This window comes from Euleptes europaea, chromosome 7, assembly GCF_029931775.1.
Source record: "Euleptes europaea isolate rEulEur1 chromosome 7, rEulEur1.hap1, whole genome shotgun sequence".
Classification (NCBI taxonomy): Eukaryota; Metazoa; Chordata; class Lepidosauria; order Squamata; family Sphaerodactylidae; genus Euleptes; species Euleptes europaea.
The window spans coordinates 89,560,483-89,585,253 of NC_079318.1; the positions used below are offsets into that span (position 1 = coordinate 89,560,483).

Here is a 24,771-nt window from a genome sequence, read left to right on the forward strand (position 1 = left end):
CTCTCGTTTCAGGGGCCATGGCCTCTGCCGTACCACCCAATTTCTCCTGGGTAGCGCCCGGCCGGCTGGCAGGGATGGCCATGCCTCGGCACCCCACCCACTATCAGTACATGTACGAACACGGCATCCGGCACCTGGTCTCGCTCACGGAGCGCAGCCCGCCTTACCACGACACTTGCCCCGGCATCCAGCTGCACCGCGTCCGCATCACAGACTTCTGCCCGCCGTCGCCGGAGCAGATTCAGCATTTCTTGCAGGTTGTGGAGGATGCCAATGCCAAGGGAGAGGTAAGATCTGTTCTGTGTTGAGCGTCCTATTTTGCACTTGCTCAGATTACTCCCCACTCATCAAAGCTAGGCGCTAAGCAGGGCTGTTTAGCTTGGAAAGAAGGCGGTTAAGGGGAGACGTGATAAAGGTCTATGAAATTATGCATGGTATGGACAGTGGACAGGGAGAAGCTTTTCTCCCTCTCTCATAATACCAGAACACAGGGTCATCTGCCGAAGCTGGAGGGTGACAGATTCAAAACTGATAAAAGGAAATATTTCTTCACACAACGCATAGTTAAATTGTGGAACTCCCTGCCCAAGGATGTGGTGATGGCTGCCAACTTGGAAGGCTTGAAGAGGGGAGTGGACCTGTTCATGGAGGACATGGCTATCCATGGCTACTAGCAAAAATGGACCTTGGTCTGATCCAGCATGGCCTTTCTTATGTTCAGGGTTGGCCCTGGTTAGTACTTGGATGGGAGACTACTGAGTAAGTCCAGGGTTGTTACTCAGAGGCAGGCAGTGGCAAACCACCTCTGAATGCCTCTTGGCTTGAAAACCCTACTGGGTTGACCGGGAGTTGATGGTTCTTTCCACCACCTGCCCTAACTTGGATGGCCCAGGCTAGCTTGATCTCATTGGATCTCGGAAGCTAAGCAGGGTCGGCCCTGGTTAGTACTTGGATGGGAGACCACCGAGGAAGTCCAGGGTCGCTATTCAGAAGCAGGTGATGGCAAACCACCTCTGCTCATCTCTTGCCTTGAAAGCCCTATGAGCATCCATTATACGGCGTTCCCAACTTGATGGCACTTTATTATTATTATGGATGTTAAGACCCATTTCTTTAATCACGTTTTTACCCTGCCCTTTCTCCAAGGTGCTCAGGGTAGCGTACATCCCTCTCGCCGTTTTAACTTCACAACAACCCTGTTAGGTAGGTTTGGCTAGGAAAGAGTAACTGGTCAATGTGCTTCAGGGCAGAGTCTGAATTTGAAGCTGGGCTTCCCCATTCCAAATCCAACCCCTACGCCCCACTGGGTGTGATGGTTATAACCTGCCACTCCACCTGTTACAGCTGGCAAGGTTCATTTTGAACCGCTAGAAACCGGCTATAGCACAGTTTTATTGTTTCTGTCATGTCTTTAACCAACAGAACTAACACTCGCCCGGCTTTCAGACAGACATTGCTGCAGAGTTAAATAATTCATTAAGCAGCTGTCGAAGAAGACTTTGGCAGTGTGTATGTGTAGTGGGGGGTGAAATTCAAGCAGTTGTCCTTACCTTTGTGTGTGTGTTAGGTGCCGTCAAGTCGCTTCCAACTCATGGCGACCCTATGAATCAGTGTCCTCCAAAAACGTCCTGTCCTTAACAGCCTTGCTTAGGTCTTGCAAATTGAGGGCTGTGGCTTCCTTGATGGAGTCGATCCATCTCTTGTTGGGCCTTCCTCTTTTCCTGCTGCCTTCAACTTTTCCTAGCATGATTGTCTTTTCCAGTGACTCTTGTCTTCTCATAATGTGGCCACAGTATGACACCCTCAGTTTAGTCATTTTAGCTTCTAGGGTCAGTTCAGGCTTGATTTGATCTATAACCCACTGATTTGTCTTTTTTGGCGGCCCAGGGTATCCGTAACACTCTCCTCCAACACCATATTTCAACGGAATCTACTTTATTCCTATCAGCTTTCCTTATTGTCCAACTTTCACACCCACACATAGTAATAGGGAATACACTGGCATGAATTAACTTGGTCTCGTGTTTTTCCTTCCCCCTCAGGCGGTGGCGGTGCATTGCATGCTGGGATTTGGCCGAACTGGAACCATGCTGGCCTGTTACCTCGTGAAGACCCAGAAGATCACCGGCGTCGACGCCATCCACAAAATCCGCGAGATGCGACCCGGCTCCATCGAGACAGCCGACCAGGAGAAAGCCGTCGTCCAGTTCCACCACCGTGTCAAATAGCCGTTCGCTTTTGTGAAAAGGGACACGGTGGGGGACGACTACTTGGCCACCAGAACTATTCTAGTGGAGGGCGTTACGGAAAGAGACTCTCTTTCTCAACTCCCCCTGCCACTAGGAACAAACTCTCTGCCTGGCAGAAGATGAGCTAAAATAATTATTCGGGAGACCTGATTTGGGGTTCTTTAGGATGGGTTTAGGGCTAGCAACTGCGGCTGAAATCGATGGGGGACTCCGGACAGAAGATCAGGGGGCAAGATTACCTCACTGGGGTCACTCACCCGAATCTGTGTGACTGCACACGATGTGATTTTCCCTCCCGTGCCATGAAAAATGGTTGCTGTAAGGAATTGGGTGCTGTTTTAGAACAGGGCTAGGGGGAGGGGGGGAGTCCTTTTCTGTTTCTTGTGATGGTCCTCACTTCAACCTTTTGACATGCTGACACGTTATTTGCTCTCCAGGCATTAAAAAAGGTCAAAGGGGACAGCCCCCCATGTTGGTTGTTTCTAAACAGGGCAGTCTGCACTAATATTCTTCGTTTCTTTCCGACAATGGTGAGAAGGCTATCCTGCTGGTGTATACATGTCTTATGCCACGTCAAACGGTACAGCTGTTTTCTACTCTGAAGGGCAGCGGCTCTCCAGGGCCTCCTGCAAAGAAAGGTCTTTCCTTTTCCCCCTGAATACCTGAAACTGCCTTATACCGAATCAGGCCTTTGGTCTGTTGAGGTCAGTATTTGCATGCTCTGACTGACAGCAATTCTCCAGGGTCTCAGGTAGAGATCTTTCCCATCGACTACAACTTGCTTCTTTCTTCCATCACATATTGGAGCGGTGGACTCTGATCGGGAGAACTGGGTTTGATTCCCCACTCCTCCACATGAGCCGCCGAGGGCAATCTGGTGAACCGGGTTGGTTTCCCCACTCCTACACGTGTGGCCAGCTGGGTGACCCTGGGGCTAGTCACAGCTCTCTTCGAGTTCTCTCAGCCTCACCTGCCTCACAGTATCTGTTGGGAGGGGAAGGTGACTGTAAGCCGGTTTGATTCTTCCTTAAGGGGTAGAGAAAGTTGACATATGAAAATCAACTCTTCTTCTTTCTTCTTCCCCTTCCTCCTCCTTCTTTTTCATGCCAGGGAGCTACAGCCACTTGGCAACCTGAGATTTTCTTAAGTGGACTGGGGATTGAACCTGGGTCCCTTCTCCATGCAAGTATTCCTGAATCATGCTCCTTTCTGTGGGGGGGGGATGGGGGGGCTGCTGCCATGTCTACTGCCCAGTGACAGCTGCTGTTGCTCAGTGGCTGAAGCTGAGCTATGAAGTAGGGGGGTGCGTACCCACTCTAAGGGCTGTCTGCTCTCCCTCCTGGTCTTTGAAGGTATTGGACACGGGTTCCTTCCTCCATCTTCTTACCTTGGCCCTTTGCAGCTGCTGGCTTTTGGACTGTCCAGGTCCCCAGCTTCCTCTCTAGGAGCGGCGGGAGCCTCTACCTGTTTGGGGCCTGTCACGGCCTGCACAGCTAGGCTGGCCGCTGCTCCTGGATTTCTTGGTGCCTCTCCCTCTGGGTAAGGGTCCTCAGGTAGGGTTGCCAGTCTTCAGGTGGTACCCTGAGATCTCCTACTGTTACAACTGATCTCCAGCTGATAGAGATCAGTCCACCTGGTGAAGATGGCCGCTTTGGCAATTGGACTCTATGGCATTGAAGTCCCTCCCCTCCCCAAACCCCACCCTCCCCAGGCAAAGAAGGACCTGGCAACCCTATCCTCAGGGCACTGGGTTGTTCGTGGCTTGCCCCGTGGAGAGCCAGCGTTGTGTAGAGGTTAAGAGGGGTGGTTTGGAGCGGTGGACTCTGATCTGGAGAGCCGGCTTTGATTCCCCACTCCTCCATATGAGCGGCGGATGCTAATCTGGTGAACTGGATTTGTTTCCCCACTCCTACGCATGAAGCCAGCTGGGTGACCTTGGGCTAGTCACAGTTCTCTTAGCCCTGCCTACCTCACAGGGTTTCTGTTGTGGGGAGGGGAAGGGAAACTGGTGTGATTCTTCCTTAAGTGGTAGAGAAAGTCAGCATATAAAAACCAACTCTTCATCTTCTTCTAAGTCGGGGACGAGAGCCAGCCCCCGGACACATGGATTCGAATTTGGGTCTCCCAGAACCCACATTTGCTCCCATTTTATTTCCTTCTGCAGAGTTACCGTTGGAGCCAGGGGGGTGGTAGGGTTGCCAGCCTTCAGGGGGGCCTGGAGATCTTCCAGAAACACAATTGATCTCCAGACGAGAGAGATCGGTTCCCCGTGGAGAAAATGATTGCTTTGGAGGGTGGACTCTATAGCATCACATCCCTGCTGTAGTCTCTGCCCTCCCCAGGCTTCGCTCCCAAATCTCCAAACCTGGAGGTGGCAACCTTAGGATATAGCAACAGAAGGGCTGGAGGAAATGTCGTTTCCGTTAGAGTACGCTGGATACAAAGGACCAGAAGGGGGAGCTTGTGGATTGGCGAATTTGTGTTTGGAAGGGTGCCCGGGGTATCTTGAGTTCCCTTAACTGCAAGCTAATTTTTAAAAATTAACCGTTCCTGTTCCTCCTCCTGGCTGCTTCCGAGTTTTGTGCATAAGCCTGATTTAAATGTGATGTTGGCGAAGGCAAAAGTCTTTGGTCTTTGTACCACCGGCGAGTGCTTTTTTCGTCAGCCGGGGTCATGTTGAAATTAAGCCTTCGAGTGAAAAATTGGCAGCGGGAGCACGAAATCCCAGAAGGGGTATCCAACCCCACCCTCCTTCCTTTCTTCTTCATAGGAAGAAACCAGAGGGAGAAATGATTGTAGGGAGGTGTGACCACTTCCCTCTTAGATAGTCTGCTGGTTTTATCAAAAAATCTGTGTTGTTTTTTTAAACTGCCTTCCAAATTCCTCACGGGTTTAGCCTGAGGATCATCCTCATGTGAAGTAACCTGGTGCCAATTTAGGTGTGAGGAACCATTTTCAGAAATGTTGCGCGTCTCATCAAACATCCTTTTGGGGGGCTTTTCCTCGTGGGTTTTTTTTTGGTTGTTGGTTCTGGCCCCATACTGCTTGGTTTATCCCCTGATTTCGGCATGCATTTTGGTGTTTTAGCTTCTGCTTCTGCAAATTGGCACACGAGACTAATATAAGGGGATATCTTGGAAGTGAAAGTCACAACAGTCCCCAACCTTTTCAAGCCTGCGGGCACCTTTGGAATACTGACACAGTGTGGTGGGTGCAGCTACAAACTGGCGGCCACGGGAGGCAGAGCTAGCCACAGCATGGCCTCAACAGCTTACCTTCAATCACACACAGCCCATTCCTGAAGAGGGGGGGGAAAGCTCCTTAGGGGCCGGCATGACCCCGCACTGAATACGGTGGCACCTACACCAGTGCGGCGTCAAACACGCCAGCGTCCAGGAGCCTCCAGTTCCTGCCACCAGTGCAGCCACACTGGCAGGGATTTCCCACAAGGGGAAACCCCCTTGAGCAGCGGCAAGGATGCGCCACTTTTTTGGGTGGCGCAGCCTCGCTTTGGGCAATGGGGCATTTCCCCCGTTTTTCTATTTTTAATTTTTTGATGGTCTGCGGCGTCTGGGAAGCCTCTGAGGAGGAGGCGCGGCAGCTCCGCTTCCGGCCGCCGCGGATCTACACTCCCCCCGTTCAGGATTGGGCTCACAGTGAAGTTTTTTTTTCCAATTTTATTTTATTATATGAAATGAGGACAACAGGAAAACGGGAAAACAAAAGGAAAACGGGAGGGGGAGAAATATATATATAACGGCATATAACTTTCACAAAAGATTAATGATAAGATCTTAGTGCTGTGGTGGTGTGTGTGTGTTAAGTGCCGTCAAGTCGCTTCCGACTCATGGCGACCCTATGAATGAAAGTCCTCCAAAATGTCCTATCTTTGACAGCCTTGCTCAGATCTTGCAAATTGAAAGCTGTGGCTTCCTTTATTGAGTCAATCCATCTCTTGTGGTGGTAGCTTCTACCAAAACAACATTTTTTAAAAATTTGAACAATCAGATGCCTTGTTGGACAAAAGCCCCATATAGCCCCACCCACTTCTAAAAATATTTGGTGGGCACCAGAAAAGGTGTCACATTTGGGGGCCCTGGGCTAGAGACTTTTTTAAAATAAAAACTGGGAATTCAAAGAACCTGCTTAGCCTCTCGTTACAATGGAATATCAATATTTTAGAGCTTTTTTTAAAAAAAAATGCAGCCATAATATTAATATAAACATGCTCAAAAAATAATAAAGGGGGGATGTTCTGGGACGCCTTGATGGCAAGAGCAGCCTCCCTTGAAAATCCTGATTATTTAAGGCACGTGTGGAAGAAAATAAACTGACTCCACAATTGTGAAAATGCAAAGTGAGGGCCGATATGTGGAAGAACCCTGCCCAAACCAATTCCAGTGCTTGTGGATCAACTGCCAAGAAAATCAAGAGGAAGCCGAGCGTGCCGAAGAGCCCAGAGTGTGGGAAGAAGGCATCTTCCCTCAGAAAGCTTTCAATGTGTCACCACACCCCAAAACATTTTGACTTTTTGCTACCGGCAAAATCCTGTTTGTGCCAAGGGGACGGGCAGAGGGCCCAGAGGAATTTTGCTGACAAATCCTCATTTGGGGCATCTCGTAAATCCCTTCTCCGCTTTGCCTGGAAAGAACCTCCCAAGTTCACTCTCGCCTTCTGTGAAATTTCGGTGGTAGCCCGAATTCGAAGCCGTCAGAGGATTCGGGGGACAAATTCGGGGGACAAATTCAGGGGAGCGGGGCAACAACCACCCAGCTGTTGTTCCTGACTCCGCCAGCTTTTAAAAAATGGTGTGGTAAGTTGCTCATTTGGTTTCATGTGTTGCTGAATTGCGATTGGGCAAGGCCGGGCTATCTGGCTGCTAGGACAACATACGCTTTATCACTGGTTGATGGTATAAGGGAGCCAGCTTGGTGTAGTTGTTTAAGAGCGGTGCTTTGGAGCGGTGGAGTCTGATCTGGAGGACTGGGTCACTATGCCTATTAAAGGTTATTGAAATTGAACCAGGTTTGATTCCCCGCTCCTCCACATGAGCAGAGGAGGCTTAGCTGGTGAACTGGATGTGTTTCCCCACTCCTACACATGAAGCCAGCGGGGTGACCTTGGGCTAGTCACAATTCTATTAAGAGCTCTCTCAGCCCCACCTACCTCACAGGGTGTCTGTTGTGGGGAGGGGAAGGGAAGGTGATTGTAAGCCGGTTTGAGTCTCCCTTAAGTGGTAGAGAAAGTTGGCATAGAAACACCAACTCTTCTTCCTACATTCTTTGCTGCTCACATTAACACTCCATTTTTGGGGAAGTTCACATTTTTATTCAAATGCGGGAAGTTTCCCACGTTTGCAGAATAACGCCCCCTGTCTGAACCTGGCCCCATTCTCTGGGTCTATCGATCCACACCTTAAGTGGTAGAGAAAGTTGGCATATTAAAAAAACTCTTCTTTTTCTCTTCATCCGTACAACGTTAGAAATACATTACAAGTCTTTTGTGTGAGCCAGTCCCAATGGTGAACTATCCATGCCAAACAACAATAAGTGACAACAGGCCACACAATATATCAGGTTATTGCTTTATAGCACATCTTTTACATGTATATCTGGATCTGTCTTTATAATAATTGTAATTGTATATATGACCACTGAAGAAAGCCATACAGGCCGAAACACGTCTGCTTTATTATTGGGCATTAACAATGCTGTTATCATCAACAATGTTGGAAAGTTAGTAACTGTACACATAGATTCTTTTTATTGATTAGGTTATATAAGGCCAAGTGTTTTTATTTCTGTGTACACCATATAATAAATTTTTTTTTTAATAATTTGTAGCTCAACTTTAGGGTTCTGAGTTTAGTTCTGGTTGAGTTTTTTCCCTCCCCCCCCCTTTCCCCCCTTTTCATTGATTCCATTCCTAAGACAACATGCCACATTCCACTTCCCAAAATCTCATTAGATTCTTTCTTCTACTCGGTCAAGGTCACCCTCCTACTTTGACAGGGACCAGAACTAGAGTAGGCTTCGATTGCATCAGCTCTCCCTTGTTCCAGAACTTTCTACACCAATATTTGTCCTTTAAAAAAAAATCTCAGGGACTCGAAGCCATGTTGAAATTCCAGATTCAGTTCTAGAAAGCTCATGCTACCCAAGTGAGCTCTGCAAGCACACCAGCTTTTTCAACTCCCTTTGAGATGTGTTACAAAACCGCTCCGCGTTTCATAAGAGGTGTTTGGAGAACCGTTCCTGACCCAGAATATCTTGGCGTGGGAGGGCTGGAAGAACGTTCTACAGCAAGCTCGCTTTCAACGGAGATTAGGAGGAAGGCATCAAAAGAACAAATTGGTGAAGGGGAGACTGCTTCCCCCCACCACCACCTAGCAGATGGCAGCCTGAAATTTTATGATGAGGGAACATAATGCTACGCTGGGATGGGGGGGATCATAAGTCAACTGGAAACAGAATCGCAAATATAAATGCAATATTCTTAACGGGACTTCATTTACTCGTTTAAATTGAGCTGGGATTGTAGGGACGAATGTTCATGCGGCACCTAGATTCTAGGATCTGATCTTCCATTCAAAACTGAGGGAACATCTGCCCAGAGGAGTAGTAGTAGTGTTATCTGATGAGGCCCTTTTTGCATGGTGCAAACATAGAGCAACCACCTCATCAGTGATAGGGATAACATTTTATCCAGCGACGGATAACTGAGAGGCCCCTAAATAGTTAGAGCGCCGATGACCTTGCAGAAGTCTGTGCATAGTAAATTAATATAGGAGATAAAAATCCTGAACGCTTTCACAAATGGAAATACTGTGGGCCAATTCAAATGGTAACTGTGCCCCTGGTGTTCTGTGTGGGTCCTGTTGTGTTCATCAAACGAGAACTGTGGTTCGAACATAGTTCGCAGGGGCGTGTGATTTGGATCAGGGCTGCGGTGGCGGGGGGGAATGATCTTAACCCTCCCCCTTACACTGGTTTCCTGGTGAGTCACGCATTCTGCACATGCTCTCCTACACACAAGTTGGCTTGCAGCTAATGCTTAAAAACAGATACTGGGCTGAGTATGTTCAGAGCAGAGAGGAGAGGCAACGGTGGGGCTGACTCCTCTTCCAGTGTGGTGTAGCAGTTAAGAGCGGTGGTTTGGAGGGGTGGACTCTGATCTGGAGAACTGGGTTTGATTCCCCGCTCCTCCACATGAGCAGCGGAGGCTAATCTGGTGAACCCGGTTGGTTTCCCCACTCCTCCACATGAAGCCAGCTGGGTGACCTTGGGCAAGTCACAGCTCTCTTAGCTCTCTCTGAGCCCCATCTACCTCACAGAGTGTCTGTTGTGGGGAGAGGAAGGGCAGGCGATTGTAAGCCCGTTTGATTCTTCCTTAAGTGGTAGAGAACATCAGCATATAAACACCAACTCTTCTTCTTCCTCTCCTCCTCCTCCTACTACTACATTCTTCGCTGCTCACATTAACACTCCCCCTTCATTTTTGGGGAAGTTCACATTTTTATTCAAATGCGGGAAGTCCCCCAGGTTTGCAGAATAACGCCCCCTGTCTGAACCTGGCCCCATTCTCTGGGTCTATCAATCCACATGGGGGGGGGGGGGCTAAAGTTCAGAATAAGTTGTGTGTGTGTGCAGTCAAGTCACAGCTGACTTATGGCGACACCGTAGGGTTTTCAAGGCAAGAGGTGGTTTGCCATTGCCTGCCTCTGCATGGGCTGAGAGAGATCTGAGAGAATAAGATACAGGAGTTGTTGAATGTTTAGCCCACTTTTCAGTCCCCAAATTAGACTCCTTTGGGCCATAGCAGGGAGGTGTGGTGGCAATGTACCGTTGCAGACAGCAGACCGCCAGCACACCTTCGTCTCCTAGGCCCAACCGGCAGCAAGTCACCAAATATGCCCCTCTGACAAGAGAGCGTTAGCTGCAAATGGGTCTTGGCAAGTCTTGGCAAAAGGAATCTTACACCTGTGTAGCCTTGGGGTCTAGGAGGGGGAGTAAGGCTCACTTGCTTGTCAGGAAGATCAACGGGCAGCCTTCTCATCCCTAGCCTTTAGCCTTCAGCGAGCTAAAGCAAACTGACAGGTGTTCGTGTCTGCAAGAGAAATCTCTATAGCTTTTCCCCCACTCCCCAGTCTCGCTTTGAGGCCCTGGGGGCTAGATTTTTGTTTAAAGTAGGCAAGTGACTCCGAAGCCTGGCGTGTAGGAGAGGAATGAGAGCCTGCTCAGTTCTGTGCCTAAAATAGTGTTTTGAGACCTGCAATGGGAAAAAAAATCCAAATGCTCTGCACGCAGGTCAAGTTAAGGAAAAGTTAAAAATTCAGAAAGTGAAAACCCTGGTTGAAATCCCTGCTCCACCTGCGCATCCCCCTGAGTCAGGCCAAGCAAATAATTGTTTCTTCTCTCAATTGCTGTGCAGTTAAATTGCTCGGAGATCCTGGGATGGATTGTGATGGAGGAGGAGGAGTTAGGATGGAATCTGGCAGGTTAGATGGTGAAGCTTTAGTAGGGTTGCCAACCTCCAGGTACTAGCTGGCGTTCTCCTGCTATTACAACTGATCTCCAGTCAATAGAGATCAGTTCACCTGGAGGAAATGGCCGCTTTGGCAATTGGACTCTATGGCATTGAAGTTCCTCCCCTCCACAAATCCCACCCTCCAATTGACAAAGCAGCCATTTTCTCCAGGTGAACTGATCTCTATTGACTGGAGATCAGTTGTAATAGCAGGAGATCTCCAGCCAGTAACAGGAGGTTGGCAACCCTACCCTCAGCTCTGGAGCTGTTAGACATTTGCAACTATGGTTGCCAGCTCCAGGTTCAGTTGTAATAGCGGGAGATCTCCAGCTAGTACCTGGAGGTTGGCAACCCTACATAGAGTCCACCTCCCAAAGCGGCCATTCTCCTCTATGTGAACTGATCTCTGTCACCTGGAGATCAGTTGTAATAGTGGGAGATCTCCAGCCGCCACCTAGAGGTTGGCAGCCCTAGCTCTAGCAGAACCAAGGGGCCCCAGACCCCGAGGGGCAGCCGCGAGAAGAGAAGAGGGAGGCCAGGAGCCGCAGTTCCTTTGCCAAGCAGCCCAATAAGCACTGATTGACTTTGTTGCGGGAGAAACGAGAAAGCAGCTTAGTGGCAATCTTACTGACTCTTACCACTTCTCGGTTGAGCCGTGTCCTCAGCCAGCTCGCGGCTAAGAGGGCGCCCAGGAAAGGCGGTGACGTACCGAGGCCAGGGCAGGCCGGGCTGTTCCGCCCACTGCCAAAGGTCCTTGGGGGTCACCCACCACAACCTGGCATTTAAAGCCTCTTTGCCAATACGCCCCTCCCACTACACACATATACATATCCATTTTGCATCTCATCTGTGCCAGAAATTCACTTTGCAGCCTCCGCCAAGCTATGGCCTTTTATGCAGGGACGTTTCCCCCTGCTCACCCCGCCGACTGCTTTAGAATCATAGAATCATGGAGTTGGAAGGGACCACCAGGGTCATCTAGTCCAACCCCCTGCACAATGCAGGAAATTCACAACTACCTCCCCCCACACACACATACACCCAGTGACCCCTACTCCATGCCCAGAGGATGGCCAAGATGCCCTCCTCTGCTTTGGGGCTTCCTTTTTGATTATGCATGCCTTTCCTGCCCGTCAGAGGTCGTCTTGCTCTCCCCGCAGGTTTGGTCTGCATTTTCCAGATTCTGGCTAAAACTTATGGGGTCGCCATAAGTCAGCTGCAGCTTGAGAGCGCTTTCCATCATCACCAATGTTCCTTTTGACTTATAGGTCAAGATCAGGGTACCCACTCCAGTTCCTGCTCTTAGGTTCATACATAGGGTTGCCAGGTCCCTCTTTGCCACTGGCAGGAGGTTTTTGGGGCGGAGCCTGAGGAGGGCGGGGTTCAGGGAGGGGAAGGACTTCAATGCCATAGAGTCCAATTGCCAAAGCGACCATTTTCTCTAGGTGAACTGATCTCTATCGGCTGGAGATCAGTTGTAATAGCAGGAGATCTCCTGCCACCACCTGGAGGTTGGCAACCCTATTCATACAGTAGAGATGGGTGCGCTAAAAAAAAAAAAAGCACCATTTATTAACAAGGAGATACAGGGATGCCATCAACTGATTTCAGAAAAAGGGAGTCCATGCAGTCTATACTTTTAGCTAACAAACAGAACTAAGCAAGCAAGGACGAGACTCAACCAAGTTGCACAAACATCAGAGAGGAAGAAGACTGTTCCTTTGTCACTACTTACAAAAAAAATGCCTACAGAAAAATTATATGCCCTATTATCACTAGGGTTGCCAACCTCCAGGTACTAACTGGAGACCTCCCGCTATTACAACTGATCTCCAACGGATAGAGATCAGTTCCCCTGGAGAAAATGGCCGCTTTGGCCATTGGACTCTATTGGCATTGAAGTCCCTCCCCTTCTCAAACCCCGCCCTTCTCAGCCTCCGCCCCCAAAATTTCCAGGTATTTCCCAACCTGGAGATGGAAACCCTAAATCTCACCCAGTCTCTAAATTACCTTTTCTAGTCAACGAGAGATAGTAGTAGCACACCAACTTCAGGTCTTCTTGGGTTACTCATCTGCTGTGAACCCTTTTCAATCTGGCTTTAGGCTGAGCTATGGGGTAGAGTTAGCCATAGTAGCTCTAGTTGCTGACCTCTGTCTGAATGTCGACAAAAGGCACTCCTCTTTGTAGCTCCTACTGCTATCTGAAGCCACTGATACAGTGAACCATGACATTTTGTTGAGACCTTGGAGATAGGGTTGCCAGGTCCCTCTTTGCCACCGGCGGGAGGTTTGGGGGCGGAGCCTGAGGAGGGTGTGTTTTGGGGAGGGGAGGGACTTCAATGCCATAGAGTCCAATTGCCAAAGTGGCCATTTTCTCCAGCTGAACTGGAGTTTTGGGGGGAGAATACTAGAGCGTCCCCAAATCATTCACAGTTTAAGGGTTGGTGGTCATCAATATGCTGACTACACCAATCTCTGTATCTCCTTCTCCGAGTCTCCTGGTGATGCAGCAAAGACTCACTGCCTGGCTACTGTGGTTAGATGGCAGACTATAAATAATGTAAATTTAAAAAAAAGATTTAAAAAAATTTAAACAATAAATATACCACATTAATATATCACCAATATAAATGGCTTTAAAAGGGGTTTTAGACATATTTGTGGTAGAAGATACATCTGTTAACAAAGATGGCTCAGCTGAACCTCCATGTTCAGGAGAAGTAAAACTGCTTCATGCCTTGCTTCTGGGCTTCCCAGCAGCGTCTGGTTGTAAGAAAGAAGATGCCGGAGCTTTGGCCGTATTGCACAGACTCTTCTTAATTTGGAACACAATCCGTATAATTCCTTTTATTGGGATCAACCCAATGGCACACAACAGCGTGCCAACTTTCAAGTTCGCCAGAACTCTTCTTCAGGCTGGAGGTTACACAACAGTTTAAAAAAACTGTCAAAACAGCGAAAGGATATGATGATGGATGTGTATTGTGCTCAGGGTGGCTGCCGGCTCCAAGTTACACCCCCCTTTTTGGGCACGAGGCAATAAATCAATTAAACTCTGCAGGCATTAACAAATCACTACAATTGTCTCTAATTACTCTCTAAACCAGGGGCGCTCAAAATCTCTTTTTCGGAAGAGAGCACAGAAAAATTTGGCAATCTTTGTATTTACTTCAGAGAGTAAATTTAAGATGCTGCTGAATGCTGTATAGAGTCAGTCAGGCCACATTCTGTCTTATACCTCAGTCTTTTGATAGTAGTCATCTTATCCTCCATGCATTATATTTAGGGTTGCCAGATCCCTCTTCACCACCGGTGGGAGGTTTTTGGGGCAGAGCCTGAGGAGGGCAGGATTTGGGGGGGGGGACTTCAATGCCATACAGTCCAATTGCAAAGCGGCCACTTTCTCCAAGTGAACTGATCTATATCAGCTGGACATCAGTTGTAATAGCAGGGGATCTCCAGCTACCACCTGGAGGTTGGCAACCCTAATCATATTACTCTCTTTGTCAGCTGAATTCAGGTATCATGAACATAGGCTTATCAAAGTAAAATAAATTTTTAAAAAACAGAACATAATAGCATAGAGTCTAATCGGAATTGATCTTTATAGTCTGGAGATCAGATGCAATTCTGGGAGATCTCCAACTGGAGATCTCCCTCTATTACAACTGATCTCCAGCCAATAAAGATCAGTTCCCCTGGAGAAAATGGCCACTTTGGCACTTGGACTCTATGGCATTGAAGTCCCTCCCTTCTCCAAACCCCACCCTCCTCAGGCTCTGCCCCCAAAATCTCCAGGTATTTCCCAACCCAGAGCTGGCAACCCTAGTTCCACAGCACCTAATAGGCATGCTCCTCTGATACTAGACAGAACGGGTATGCATCATGTTGAGTATCCATTTTCACTAGTTGCCATGGATAGCCCTCTCCTCCATTAACATGTCCTCTCCCCTCTTCAAGCCTTCCAAGTTGGCAGCCATCACCACATCCTGGGGCAGGGAGTTCCACAATGTAACTATGTGTTGCATGAAGAAATACTTCCTTTTATCTGTTTTGAATCTCTCACTCTCCAGCTTCAGCAGATGACCCCACGTTCGAGTATTATGAGAGAGGGAGAAAAGCTTCTCTCCATACCATGCATAATATAAAACTATAAAAGACTCTTATCATATCTCCCCTTGACCGCCTTCTTTCCTCCAGCTTCAGCAGATGACCCCACGTTCTAGTATTATGAGAGAGGGAGAAAAGCTTCTCTCCATACCATGCATAATATAAAATTATAAAAGACCTCTATCATATCTCCCCTTGACCGCCTTCTTTCTCAGCTAAAAAGCCCTAAGTGTTTTCACCGCTCCTCATATAGGTCCTCAAAACCTCCTGCCAGGTCCCTCTTCGTCACTGGCAGGAGGTTTTGGGGGCAGAGCCTGAGGAGCGCAGGGTTTGGGGAGGGGAGGGACTTCAATGCCATAGAGTCCAATGGCCAAAGCAGCCATTCTCTCCAGGGGAACTGATCTCTATCGGCTGGAGATCAGTTGTAATAGCAGGAGATCTCCAGCCACCACCTCGAGGTTCAGCAAAAACAAAACAAGGGCACCTCCGTGCCTATACCTTGGCGGTTTGGAAATTAGCACGGGTGAAAGGTACACAAATGCACAGAGCCAAGTGGATCTATACCTATTGGATTTATACTTGATGAATAACTTATGCAATTGGAACGGATCATCTTTGAAATATTAAAGAAGAGGACTCTTTTGCCTGCAAAATTGTAATTTCCATGTATATATTGTATATTGTTTAGTCACAGTTATTAGGTTTACTTGCTTTACACTGTCTGTCTCTTTTTTTAGCACCTATTAATATTTGCATTTTGCTACTTGGCTCTGTGCATTTGTGTACCTTTCACCCGTGCTAACCACCTGGAGGTTGGCAACCCTATCCTCATAGAGCAGTTGCTCTAGCCCCCTGGTCCTTTTGGTTGCCCTTTTCTGCACCTTTTCTCCTCATCCTCCTTGCCGGGCAGCTGTGGATGCTGACACCCCCTTTGCGGGGCTCGGTTTGGCCCTAGCAACCGCCCCTTGGTGAATCTGAATGGAAGGCCTTGCAAACGGATCTCCCCTTCCTCCGGACGGAACAAGCGTCCCCCCTGTTCCCATGCGCACGGAGGAGGTCAGGGAGGGAATCCGATTCCCGTTCAAAAGCCCTCCTTCAACGGGAAATATAAGATCTGGTTCCACAGAACAAGGGGAAGCCTCGCCGTTTTTTTTTTCTAAGCCCAGACAGGTATTTCCAGCTCTGCTGGCGCGCCGAGAGAGATCAGATGTCTCCTGCAACCCAGACCTGGATTAGATGAAAAGGAATTTCAAACAATATCTCTTGTTACAGCCCCTCGGAGGTAGTGATTAGAAAAAGAAAAATAATCCATCCGTCAAGCACCTGCTGCCTTGTTTGCCTATGATGTGGGCCTTTGGAGTCTCAGCGTCTCGCTTTATGCCTAAAGGGAGAGCGAAGATGGAGGGGAGTCAGGTTTAGGTGGTGGGGGAGTCTGGCCATTTGGGAGCTCTGATGAGAAATTCGGCTTGCCACATGACACGTTGAATCAGATGTGATAGCACACCTGCGCGGCTCGACTCTCGGAGAGGAACACCGACAAGGCGGAACCCGCGATGTTCATTTTTGACGGCTCCTTCCTTTACGGAGGCCACGACTGGCAGGTTTTCGTAGGGCGCTGCTGAGATTGCGTGTTCCTGCACCGAGGACGTCCTTCCGAGAGTAGAGGAGTTTCTGAATCGTTCCTCACCCTAATTTCTCCCTAGGTTTTGGAATTCTGAATTACCTGGTCGGATTTCCAAGGCGGAACCAATGCGTTTGGAATCCGCCATGGCTCTGTTTTTTTTTGTTTTTAATTTTCAGATTTTGTACACACTTGCACATGTGTGGCTCAACACAGCTTTGTGCCTTTCCCCTGAAGCGCAGTGACAAATCACAGCAATAAAACAGTATTTATCTTTTGATACTTTGAAGAGCCCTAGTTCTTTTAGAGAGCAGATGACTCAGTTCTAAGCATCTAAGCCAGTGGTTCCCAACCTTTTTTTGACCAGGGACCACTAGGACTTTTTTGTTCGGTGCAGGGACCCCAAGGTTCAAAATAAAAATTCAGAGAATTTGAAAATAAATTTTAATCATAACTGTTAGTTAAACATTAAACTTTGAATAATATTTGAATATGTTTTTTTAATAATAGAGAACTTTTAATTGAAAATATTAATTTATTATGGGTTTATAACTTTGTTTCGCGGACCTTAATTTAGTTCTCGCGGACCCCTGGGGGTCCATGGGCCCCCGGTTGGGAACCAGTGATCTAAGCAGATGACTCAGCATTCTGTAGTGGTTAAGAGCGGTGGACTCTAATCTGGAAAACCGGGTTTGATCCCCCACTCCTCCACATGAGCGGCGGAATCTAATCCGGTGAACCGGGTTGGTTTCCCCACTCCTGCACCTGAAGCGTGACCTTGGGCTAGTCACAGTTCTCTCGGAACTCTCTCGGCCTCACCTACCTCACAAGGTGTCTGTTGTGGGGAGAGGAAGGGAAGGAGGTTGTAAGCCAGGTTGATTTTACTTAAAAGGTAGCGCAAGTTGGCATATAAAAGCCAGCTCTTCTTCTTCTATTAGTTTATTTATTTTATTTAAAACATTTCTAAGCAGCTTTTCCGCCCAGGCAGCGTACAATAAAAATGTTAAAACAATCTTAAAATATACACAGAGGCACGTGAACGGCAAGGAGAGTCAGTGAAATTCAGTGGGGAAATGCAAAACAAAAGAGAAAAGTCTTTTCCCGCTGGCAGAAGACAATGATAGAGCACGTCTACAATTACATCAAGCTTGTTTTTGTGGAGTGTTTTATTCATATATTGGAACACATGTGAGCATTAGTGAACACAGCACTGAAGGAATCTTGGTTGCAATTATTCTTACAATTGGTTCAAACGCTGTAGTAATGAGGCTAAACGTATCATTAGAGAGAATGACAATGACCCCACGTTTCATCTCTGGAAATTAATTTTAGAAATGATCCTGGTTAAGCCAGAATTCAGAAGGGGTGGAAGGCAGGACAGAGCAAAATAGCAAAAGGAGAAAAGGGAGAAAATCTGTCCATGCTTAGGGGAGGGGTCTGTTTGCACTTTGTAGGGATACACGCTTCTAAAATATGACTATTAATCCTTTCTTTGGGATTAATAATCGTACTGCTGCTCAGAAGTGTGAAGCAGGGGGCACAGTGTGGGCACTTGGGCCAAACAGGTCTTGGGTTTAGAGCTTTGATATTTATCTATTACATCCATTTCCCTGTCTTTCTCCAGGGAGCTCAAGACTGTACACAATTCTCCTCTCCTCCATTTTATCCGCATTACAACCTTGTGAGGTAGGTTAGGTTAAGAGATGCAGGGGGAGGGAGGGATGGAGGAAGGAAGGGAGAGACTAGTAACCCGGTGTTGTTGAGCAACCCCAGGCAAGGATTGCCTCTGGGGCCCTGGCCTTCACCCCTCCCAGATCCAACCCAAACCCTGTATGAAATCATATGACTTGCCCAGCTCTATGTCCCCCTTTCCCCCCAGGGAACCAGGGCAAAAACAGTGTTTTCCCCTTGTTCCACTGGAAAACCTGATAACACAGCAGCTTCATGATTGAATTTGAACTGGGCTCTTCCAGGTCTTAGTCTAGCCACTCTACTCATTTGGGACCCCAATACATAAGGTTGCCAGCTCTGGGTTCGGAAATACCTGGAGGCTTTTGGGGGAGGGGCTGTCTCCCCAATGGGGGCCCATTGTTCTGTTCTCTTCCATTTCATCCTCACAACCATCCTGTGAGGTAGGTTAGGCTGAGAGCTGTGTGACTAGCCCAAGGCTACCCGGCGAGCTTCCATGGCAGAGTGGGGATTCGAACCGGCATCTCCCAGATCCTCATCTGACACTCTAACCACTATGCCGGCTGGGTCTTCCTTATTATTAATAGATTCTCACCCACAGTGGTGGGCGCTGAGGCCCGGCTTGTGGGCCTCCTAGAAATATACTGTCTCAGTATAATCTTAAGTAGTAGAAAAGAGCAAGAGTCCAGTAGCACCTTAAAGACTAACAAAAATATTTTCTGGCAGGGTATGAGCTTTCGTGAGCCACAGCTCACTTCTTCAGATACAGCTAGAATGTGAATCCATCTGTCTTTAAGTAGAGGAGAGTGAATTCAGACAAGCATTAGTATGTAAATGTTAACAGTATGTCAATGTGAATAGCAGGCGTGATGGGGTTAGGTGTGGTATGCAGAAGAGTCTGTGATGTCCAGGGGAGAGATGGGTGTGGAGAAATCAGCATTGGTAATGAGCCATGAATGCAAGGTCTTTATTCAGCCCAGGTAAATGCATTGTCTTTATTGGTTCTTGTAGGTTATCCGGGCTGTGTAACCGTGGTCTTGGTATTTTCTTTCCTGACGTTTCGCCAGCAGCTGTGGCAGGCATCTTCACTCGAAGATGCCTGCCACAGCTGCTGGCGAAACGTCAGGAAAGAAAATACCAAGACCACGGTTACACAGCCCGGATAACCTACAAGAACCAATGAACTCTGACCGTGAAAGCCTTCGACAATGCATTGTCTTTAGTTTGAATATCAACTGTAATTCAGCAGTTTCCTAAACCGGATTTCCTAACCCGGAGCTGGCAACCATACAGTTGATATTCCAACTAAAGACAATGCATTTACCTGGGCTGAATAAAGACCTTGCATTCATGGCTCATTACCAATGCTGATTTCTCCACACCCATCTCTCCCCTGGACATCACAGACTCTTCTGCATACCACACCTAATCCCATCACGCCTGCTATTCACATTGACATACTGTTAACATTTACATACTAATGCTTGTCTGAATTCACTCTCCTCTGCTTAAAGACAGATGGATTCCCATTCTAGCTGTATCTGAAGAAGTGAGCTGTGGCTCACGAAAGCTCACACCCTGCCAGAAAATAATTTTGTTAGTCTTTAAGGTGCGACTGGACTCTCGCCCTTTTCTACTACTGCAGACAAACTAACACGGCGACCCACTGAGAATTATCAGTATAATCTTGTTAGACTAGGATTGGAGAGATCTGGATTCAAATCCCACCCCAGTCACGAAAAGGAGCCCCCTCCCTTTCGACGTGCCATTCCGCTAGGTGGCGCACCCCATCAATGCACCAAGCCTGTGGCCTCCGGGAGAAACTACAACTCCCAGAAACCTTTGCGAACCAAGCCCTCCCTTGCTCTACGGCGGCACGCCTCTTTAAAGCTCTCCGGGCTCTCCTCTCGCTTGCCCGGGATTGGAGGGTTCGGACGGTGCAAGGGGGACTCCCGGCCCCCCGATTGGCTGTCCCTGTGGCAACAAAGAGGCTTGGGGCGGGGACGCGGCGGAGCGGCCCCGCCCCTCTATTGTGTCCCCAAGTTCTTGCCGAAAGCTGGGCTGGGCGAGCGCAGGAGGCGTTGGGACCGGGGCGCGCATCGGTTTGCGCGCATCCTATGGGGGTTTTGGGGGGCGGGAGGAAAAAATTGCACATTTCTTGCAAGGGGGGGAAAAAACGCAGGGAGGAAAAAATTGCACATTTCTTGCAAGGGGGGAAAAACGCAAGGAGGAACCGAGGGTGCAAAGGAAGCACATTGGCTGGAGAGTTGCAAAAAATATAGATCTCTGGACCCAGGAGGAGAGAGAAAGGGCTGGAGCACCTGTTGATGGAGCCGGCGGCCGGAGCGCAGAGGCTGCCCGGGAAAGCGGAGACCTCCCTGGGAAGAGGCATGGGGCAGCGAAGCCCGTGCGCAGGTAAAGCTCTCTTGCTGGGGCCGGAGAGTCAGGGCTTTCACTTGCCGGCGCTTCCTAACCCCGGGGGAGTGCTGCCTAGTGGTGGGGGAAGCCCAGGCTTCTTGGAGCCCCGTTCCTTGGCCGGGAAGAAAGTGGGGCGGGCACCTTATAGCAGTGGATCTCCACTTTCTTTTTCTTTCTTTCTTTCTTTCTTTCTTTCTTTCTTTCTTTCTTTTTCTTTCTTTCTTTCTTTTTCTTTCTTTCTTTCTTTTTCTTTCTTTCTTTTTCTTTCTTTCTTTCTTTCTTTCTTTCTTTCTTTCTTTCTTTTTCTTTCTTTTTTTTTTTTGCTCCATTCCCTCCTTGCACCATTGTTAGGAATATAATCCCCCCCCCTTTCCCAAGATAGTCATAAACTTTATTGAATGTCGCAGATTGAATTAAAAACGAACTACAATTTTACAGTCGTAGGAAAGGGCCAGAGTCCAGTAGCGCCTTAAAGACTAACACAAATATTTCCTGGCAGGGCGTGAGCTTTCGTGAGCCACAGCTCACTTCTTCAGATACAGCTAGAATGGGAATCTGAATCTGAAGAAGTGGTATCTGAAGAAGTGGCTCACGAAAGCTCATACCCTGCCAGAGAACATTTTTTGTTAGTCTTTAAGGCGCTACTGGACTCTTGCTCTTTTCTACTACTACAGTTTTACAGATTGGACATAATCTATGGGACATCATGCTTTGCTGAATAGTGGTCCCAATTCCCCCCCCCGGAACCCCCCTTTTTTTTGGCTCCATTCCCTCCTTGCACCTTTCCCAAGATAGTCATAAACTTTATTGAATGCCGCAGATTAAATTAAAAACGAACTACAATTTTACAGTAGTAGGAAAGAGCAAGAGTCCAGCAGCGCCTTAAAGACTAACAAAAATCTGAAGAAGTGGCTCACGAAAGCTCATACCCTGCCAGAGAATATTTTTGTTAGTCTTTAAGGTGCTACTGGACTCTTGCTCTTTTTTACTACTACAATTTTACAGATTGGACATAATGTATGGGACATCACACTTTGCTGAATAGTGGTCCCAATTCCCCCACCCCGGAACCCTAAAATACCCCTGGGGGGGGCATTCCCCCCTTGTTGAGAACCCATGCCTTATAGGGTTGGACTGGTACACTGCAGGGGGGCGGTGGCTGGAAATTGGCTTTCTTCCCCAGTTCTGGTGGGATTCGGATGGGATCTTGGAAGCCAGGATACAGCCGTTTACACATGGGAGGTTTTGCCTTGGATTTGCCGCTCTCTAGATGCGCATTTTCCCCATCTGAATTCTCAAAACTCTACGTGGTAGCTTATTTTTGACTTTTGAGAATTGGATGGGGAGAATGTGCGTCTAAAGAGTGGCGAATCCAAGGCAAAACCTCCCATGCATAGATGGCCCAGGACTCCTGGGTTCCTTTCTCTACTCTCGGGGAAGGCGGAAAGAATGCAGCAGGTTGGATCAGAATGCCTTGGGTTGCTCCCACAGCTCTGCCAGGGAGTTTTAGTTAAAAAATAATAATAAAACCTCCCCGGCTTCTTTTTCCGACTGTACTGTGAAGGCAGTGGAGCCCTAGTGATGAGAACTCGGAAGTCTCTGACCCGGGTTCTGGTCACTGGGGTAGGCCCTTATTCCATCTCAGAACAGAGGAATTGGGTCGGGAGTCAGGTCGGCTGCAAACTTCAGTAAGGATGGGGTGGGAGGTGGCGAGCTACAGCCAATGTGCCCCGAAGCAACTGGGTCTTGGGTAACACAGGGACGGACAGAGACGAGTGCGAATCTCGACACTGTATACAATTTGTGATGCAATAGACGGGTTTATACCCAGTGTGGTGCTTCCGCCATTCAACAGAGCTATGCACAAAGTGGATCGCCCACATCACAATCTTTATTAGCAGAAACGATAATACTCTGTTATTTTCCCTGTGCAAGGGACTTTACAGAAGGCACTCTTCACCCGAGAGGTTTAAGAAAAAGGTGGTTTGTTAGCTGGCAAAGAGGTGTCTTGCCGCATGTGCTGGGGAGGAAAGATGCTACCTGGTGCAGGAGGTTTGGAACTTTTCCAGTTGTAGCCTGAGAAGGCAGATGGAACGGTGGTGTTGGGACTTGGATGTTTTCCCGCGGGGATCAGCCAAAGGGAGGCGGGGGAAGGCATCGGCTGGGCTTTTTCCGACTGGGCTCTAGTCTGGAGGGGTTTCCTCGCTCCAAGAACCGCTAGACTTGTTTTCATCCCGAATGCCTGAGGCGAAATCTCATCCCCTGCCAAGTACTGGGTTTGGCAATTTGGTATTGTGCTTTGAGTGCAAATAGAGGGTGGTCTTCTCTTTCAAACAATCATCTGCAATTTTTTAAAAATCTGTGCAATCTCAAACGCTATTTTCATGCTGTTATAGCTTTCAAATCAAGTTGCTTGTCTTCATAAACTTTTTAAACTTGTTTCCTTATCAACACATGTTAGCCATAGTTTTATGTATTTCTTTATTTTGCTGCATTTATCATCCACTTTTCTCACTGAGACTCAAGAAGGATTACAAAATTATTAAATCATGTAATAAGTATCAATATAATACATGCCAGTATATATGTGTGTGTGTTCACTTTGGTCACATTATGAGAAGTCAAGAGTCACTGGAAAAGACAATCATGCTTGGAAAAGTTGAAGGCAGCAGGAAAAGAGGAAGACCCAACAAGGGATGGATTGACTCAATCAAGGAAGCCAAGGCCCTCAAGACTTGAGCAAGGATATTACCAACAGGACATTAATTTATAGGGTTGCCATAAGTTGGAAGCAACTTTACATACTTAAAACACGCACTAAGCATGTTTGCAATAAGCAATGTAATGAAAATGGATCACACAATTAGAAATCAATGTAGTAAAGATATTCTATACATCTAATGAACAAGGTAGGGGAGGGGAAAAACAAATCCACCCAATGGCCTGAGAAAAGGAGAGACTAGGGTTGCCAGGTCCCTCTTCACTGGCAGGAGGTTTTTGGGGAGGAGCCTGAGGAGGGAAGGGTTTGGGGAGAGGGAGGGACTTCAATGCCATAGAATCCAATTGCCAAAGTGGCCATTTTCTCCCAGGGAACTGATCTCTATCAGCTGGAGATCAGTTGTAATAGCAGGAGATCTCCAGCTAGTACCTGGAGGTTGGCAATCCTAAGGGTAGAGCAGAGATACAAACCTGGGTCTCCTAAGTCAGGGATCCCCAACATTATTGAGCCTGTGGGCATATTTGGAATTATGACATGACATTGTGGGCACAACAACAGAATGGCTGCCACACAGTGTAGGTCCTTGTGCTGCGGTGGCAGCTGCTACCAGAATGGCTGCCACACAGTGTAGGTCCTTGTGCTGCGGTGGCAGCTGCTACCAAAGCATCATTTTAAAAAATGTGCACAGCCAATCAGAAGATTTGAGGGCAAATGCCCTACCTGACTCCATCCACTCCCTAAAAACACTTGGTGGGCACCAGAAAAGGCGTAGGCAGCTGCCATGGTGCCTGCAGGCACCATGGGGACCCCTGCACCATGGGGACCCCTGCTGTAAGCAATGCATCTGTGAGGGAGGTGGGTTCAAGCCCTGCTTCTGCACATCTCCCAATTTCCTGGAAGCTGTGGGCCAAATATGAATCCCAAGGCCTCGTCCTTTGGCAATCAGGAAATGGAGAGGGCTGTTTCTCAGCATCTTCAGGCTGGAGAGGGGGCCGCATGAACTTTATGGGGAGTGTGGCTCCTCAACAGATGCCCAAAAAAACGCTAGAGCCTTAAAAAGAAAGAGAGAACAAAATTTGCCTATGCTAATTTACAGTTAAAGGTAAAGGTAATTCCCTGTGCCAGCACCAGGTCATTCCTGGCCCATGGGGTGACGTCACATCCTGACGTTTCCTAGGCAGACTTTGTTTTTAAAGGGCGGTTTGCCATTGCCTTTCCCAGTCGTCTGCACTTTACCCCCAGCAAGCTGGCTACTCATTTTACCGACCTTGGAAGGCTGAGTCAACAAGCTGGCTACCTGAAACTGACTTCCATTGGGCTCCAACTCAGGTCTGATTTACACTTAGAGATGCAAATTTACACATAATAACTGTAAATAGAAATACAGCTCTGCATCGTGCCAGTTCTGTCAGTGGCACTGGGCAGAACTTAGATCTGTG

The 24,771-nt window shown here is 48.0% G+C and overlaps 1 protein-coding gene across 1 annotated transcript; it reads left to right on the forward strand.

The window, feature by feature from the left end:
- Window positions 1–17: 17 nt before the first annotated feature.
- Window positions 18–2,256, forward strand: DUSP23 (dual specificity phosphatase 23). The gene is made up of 2 exons (XM_056853662.1): window positions 18–287; window positions 2,043–2,256. Exons 1-2 carry the CDS (start codon window positions 18–20, stop codon window positions 2,226–2,228), a joined length of 456 nt encoding a protein of 151 aa, XP_056709640.1. The 3' UTR covers window positions 2,229–2,256.
- The last annotated feature ends 22,515 nt before the right edge of the window (window positions 2,257–24,771 follow it).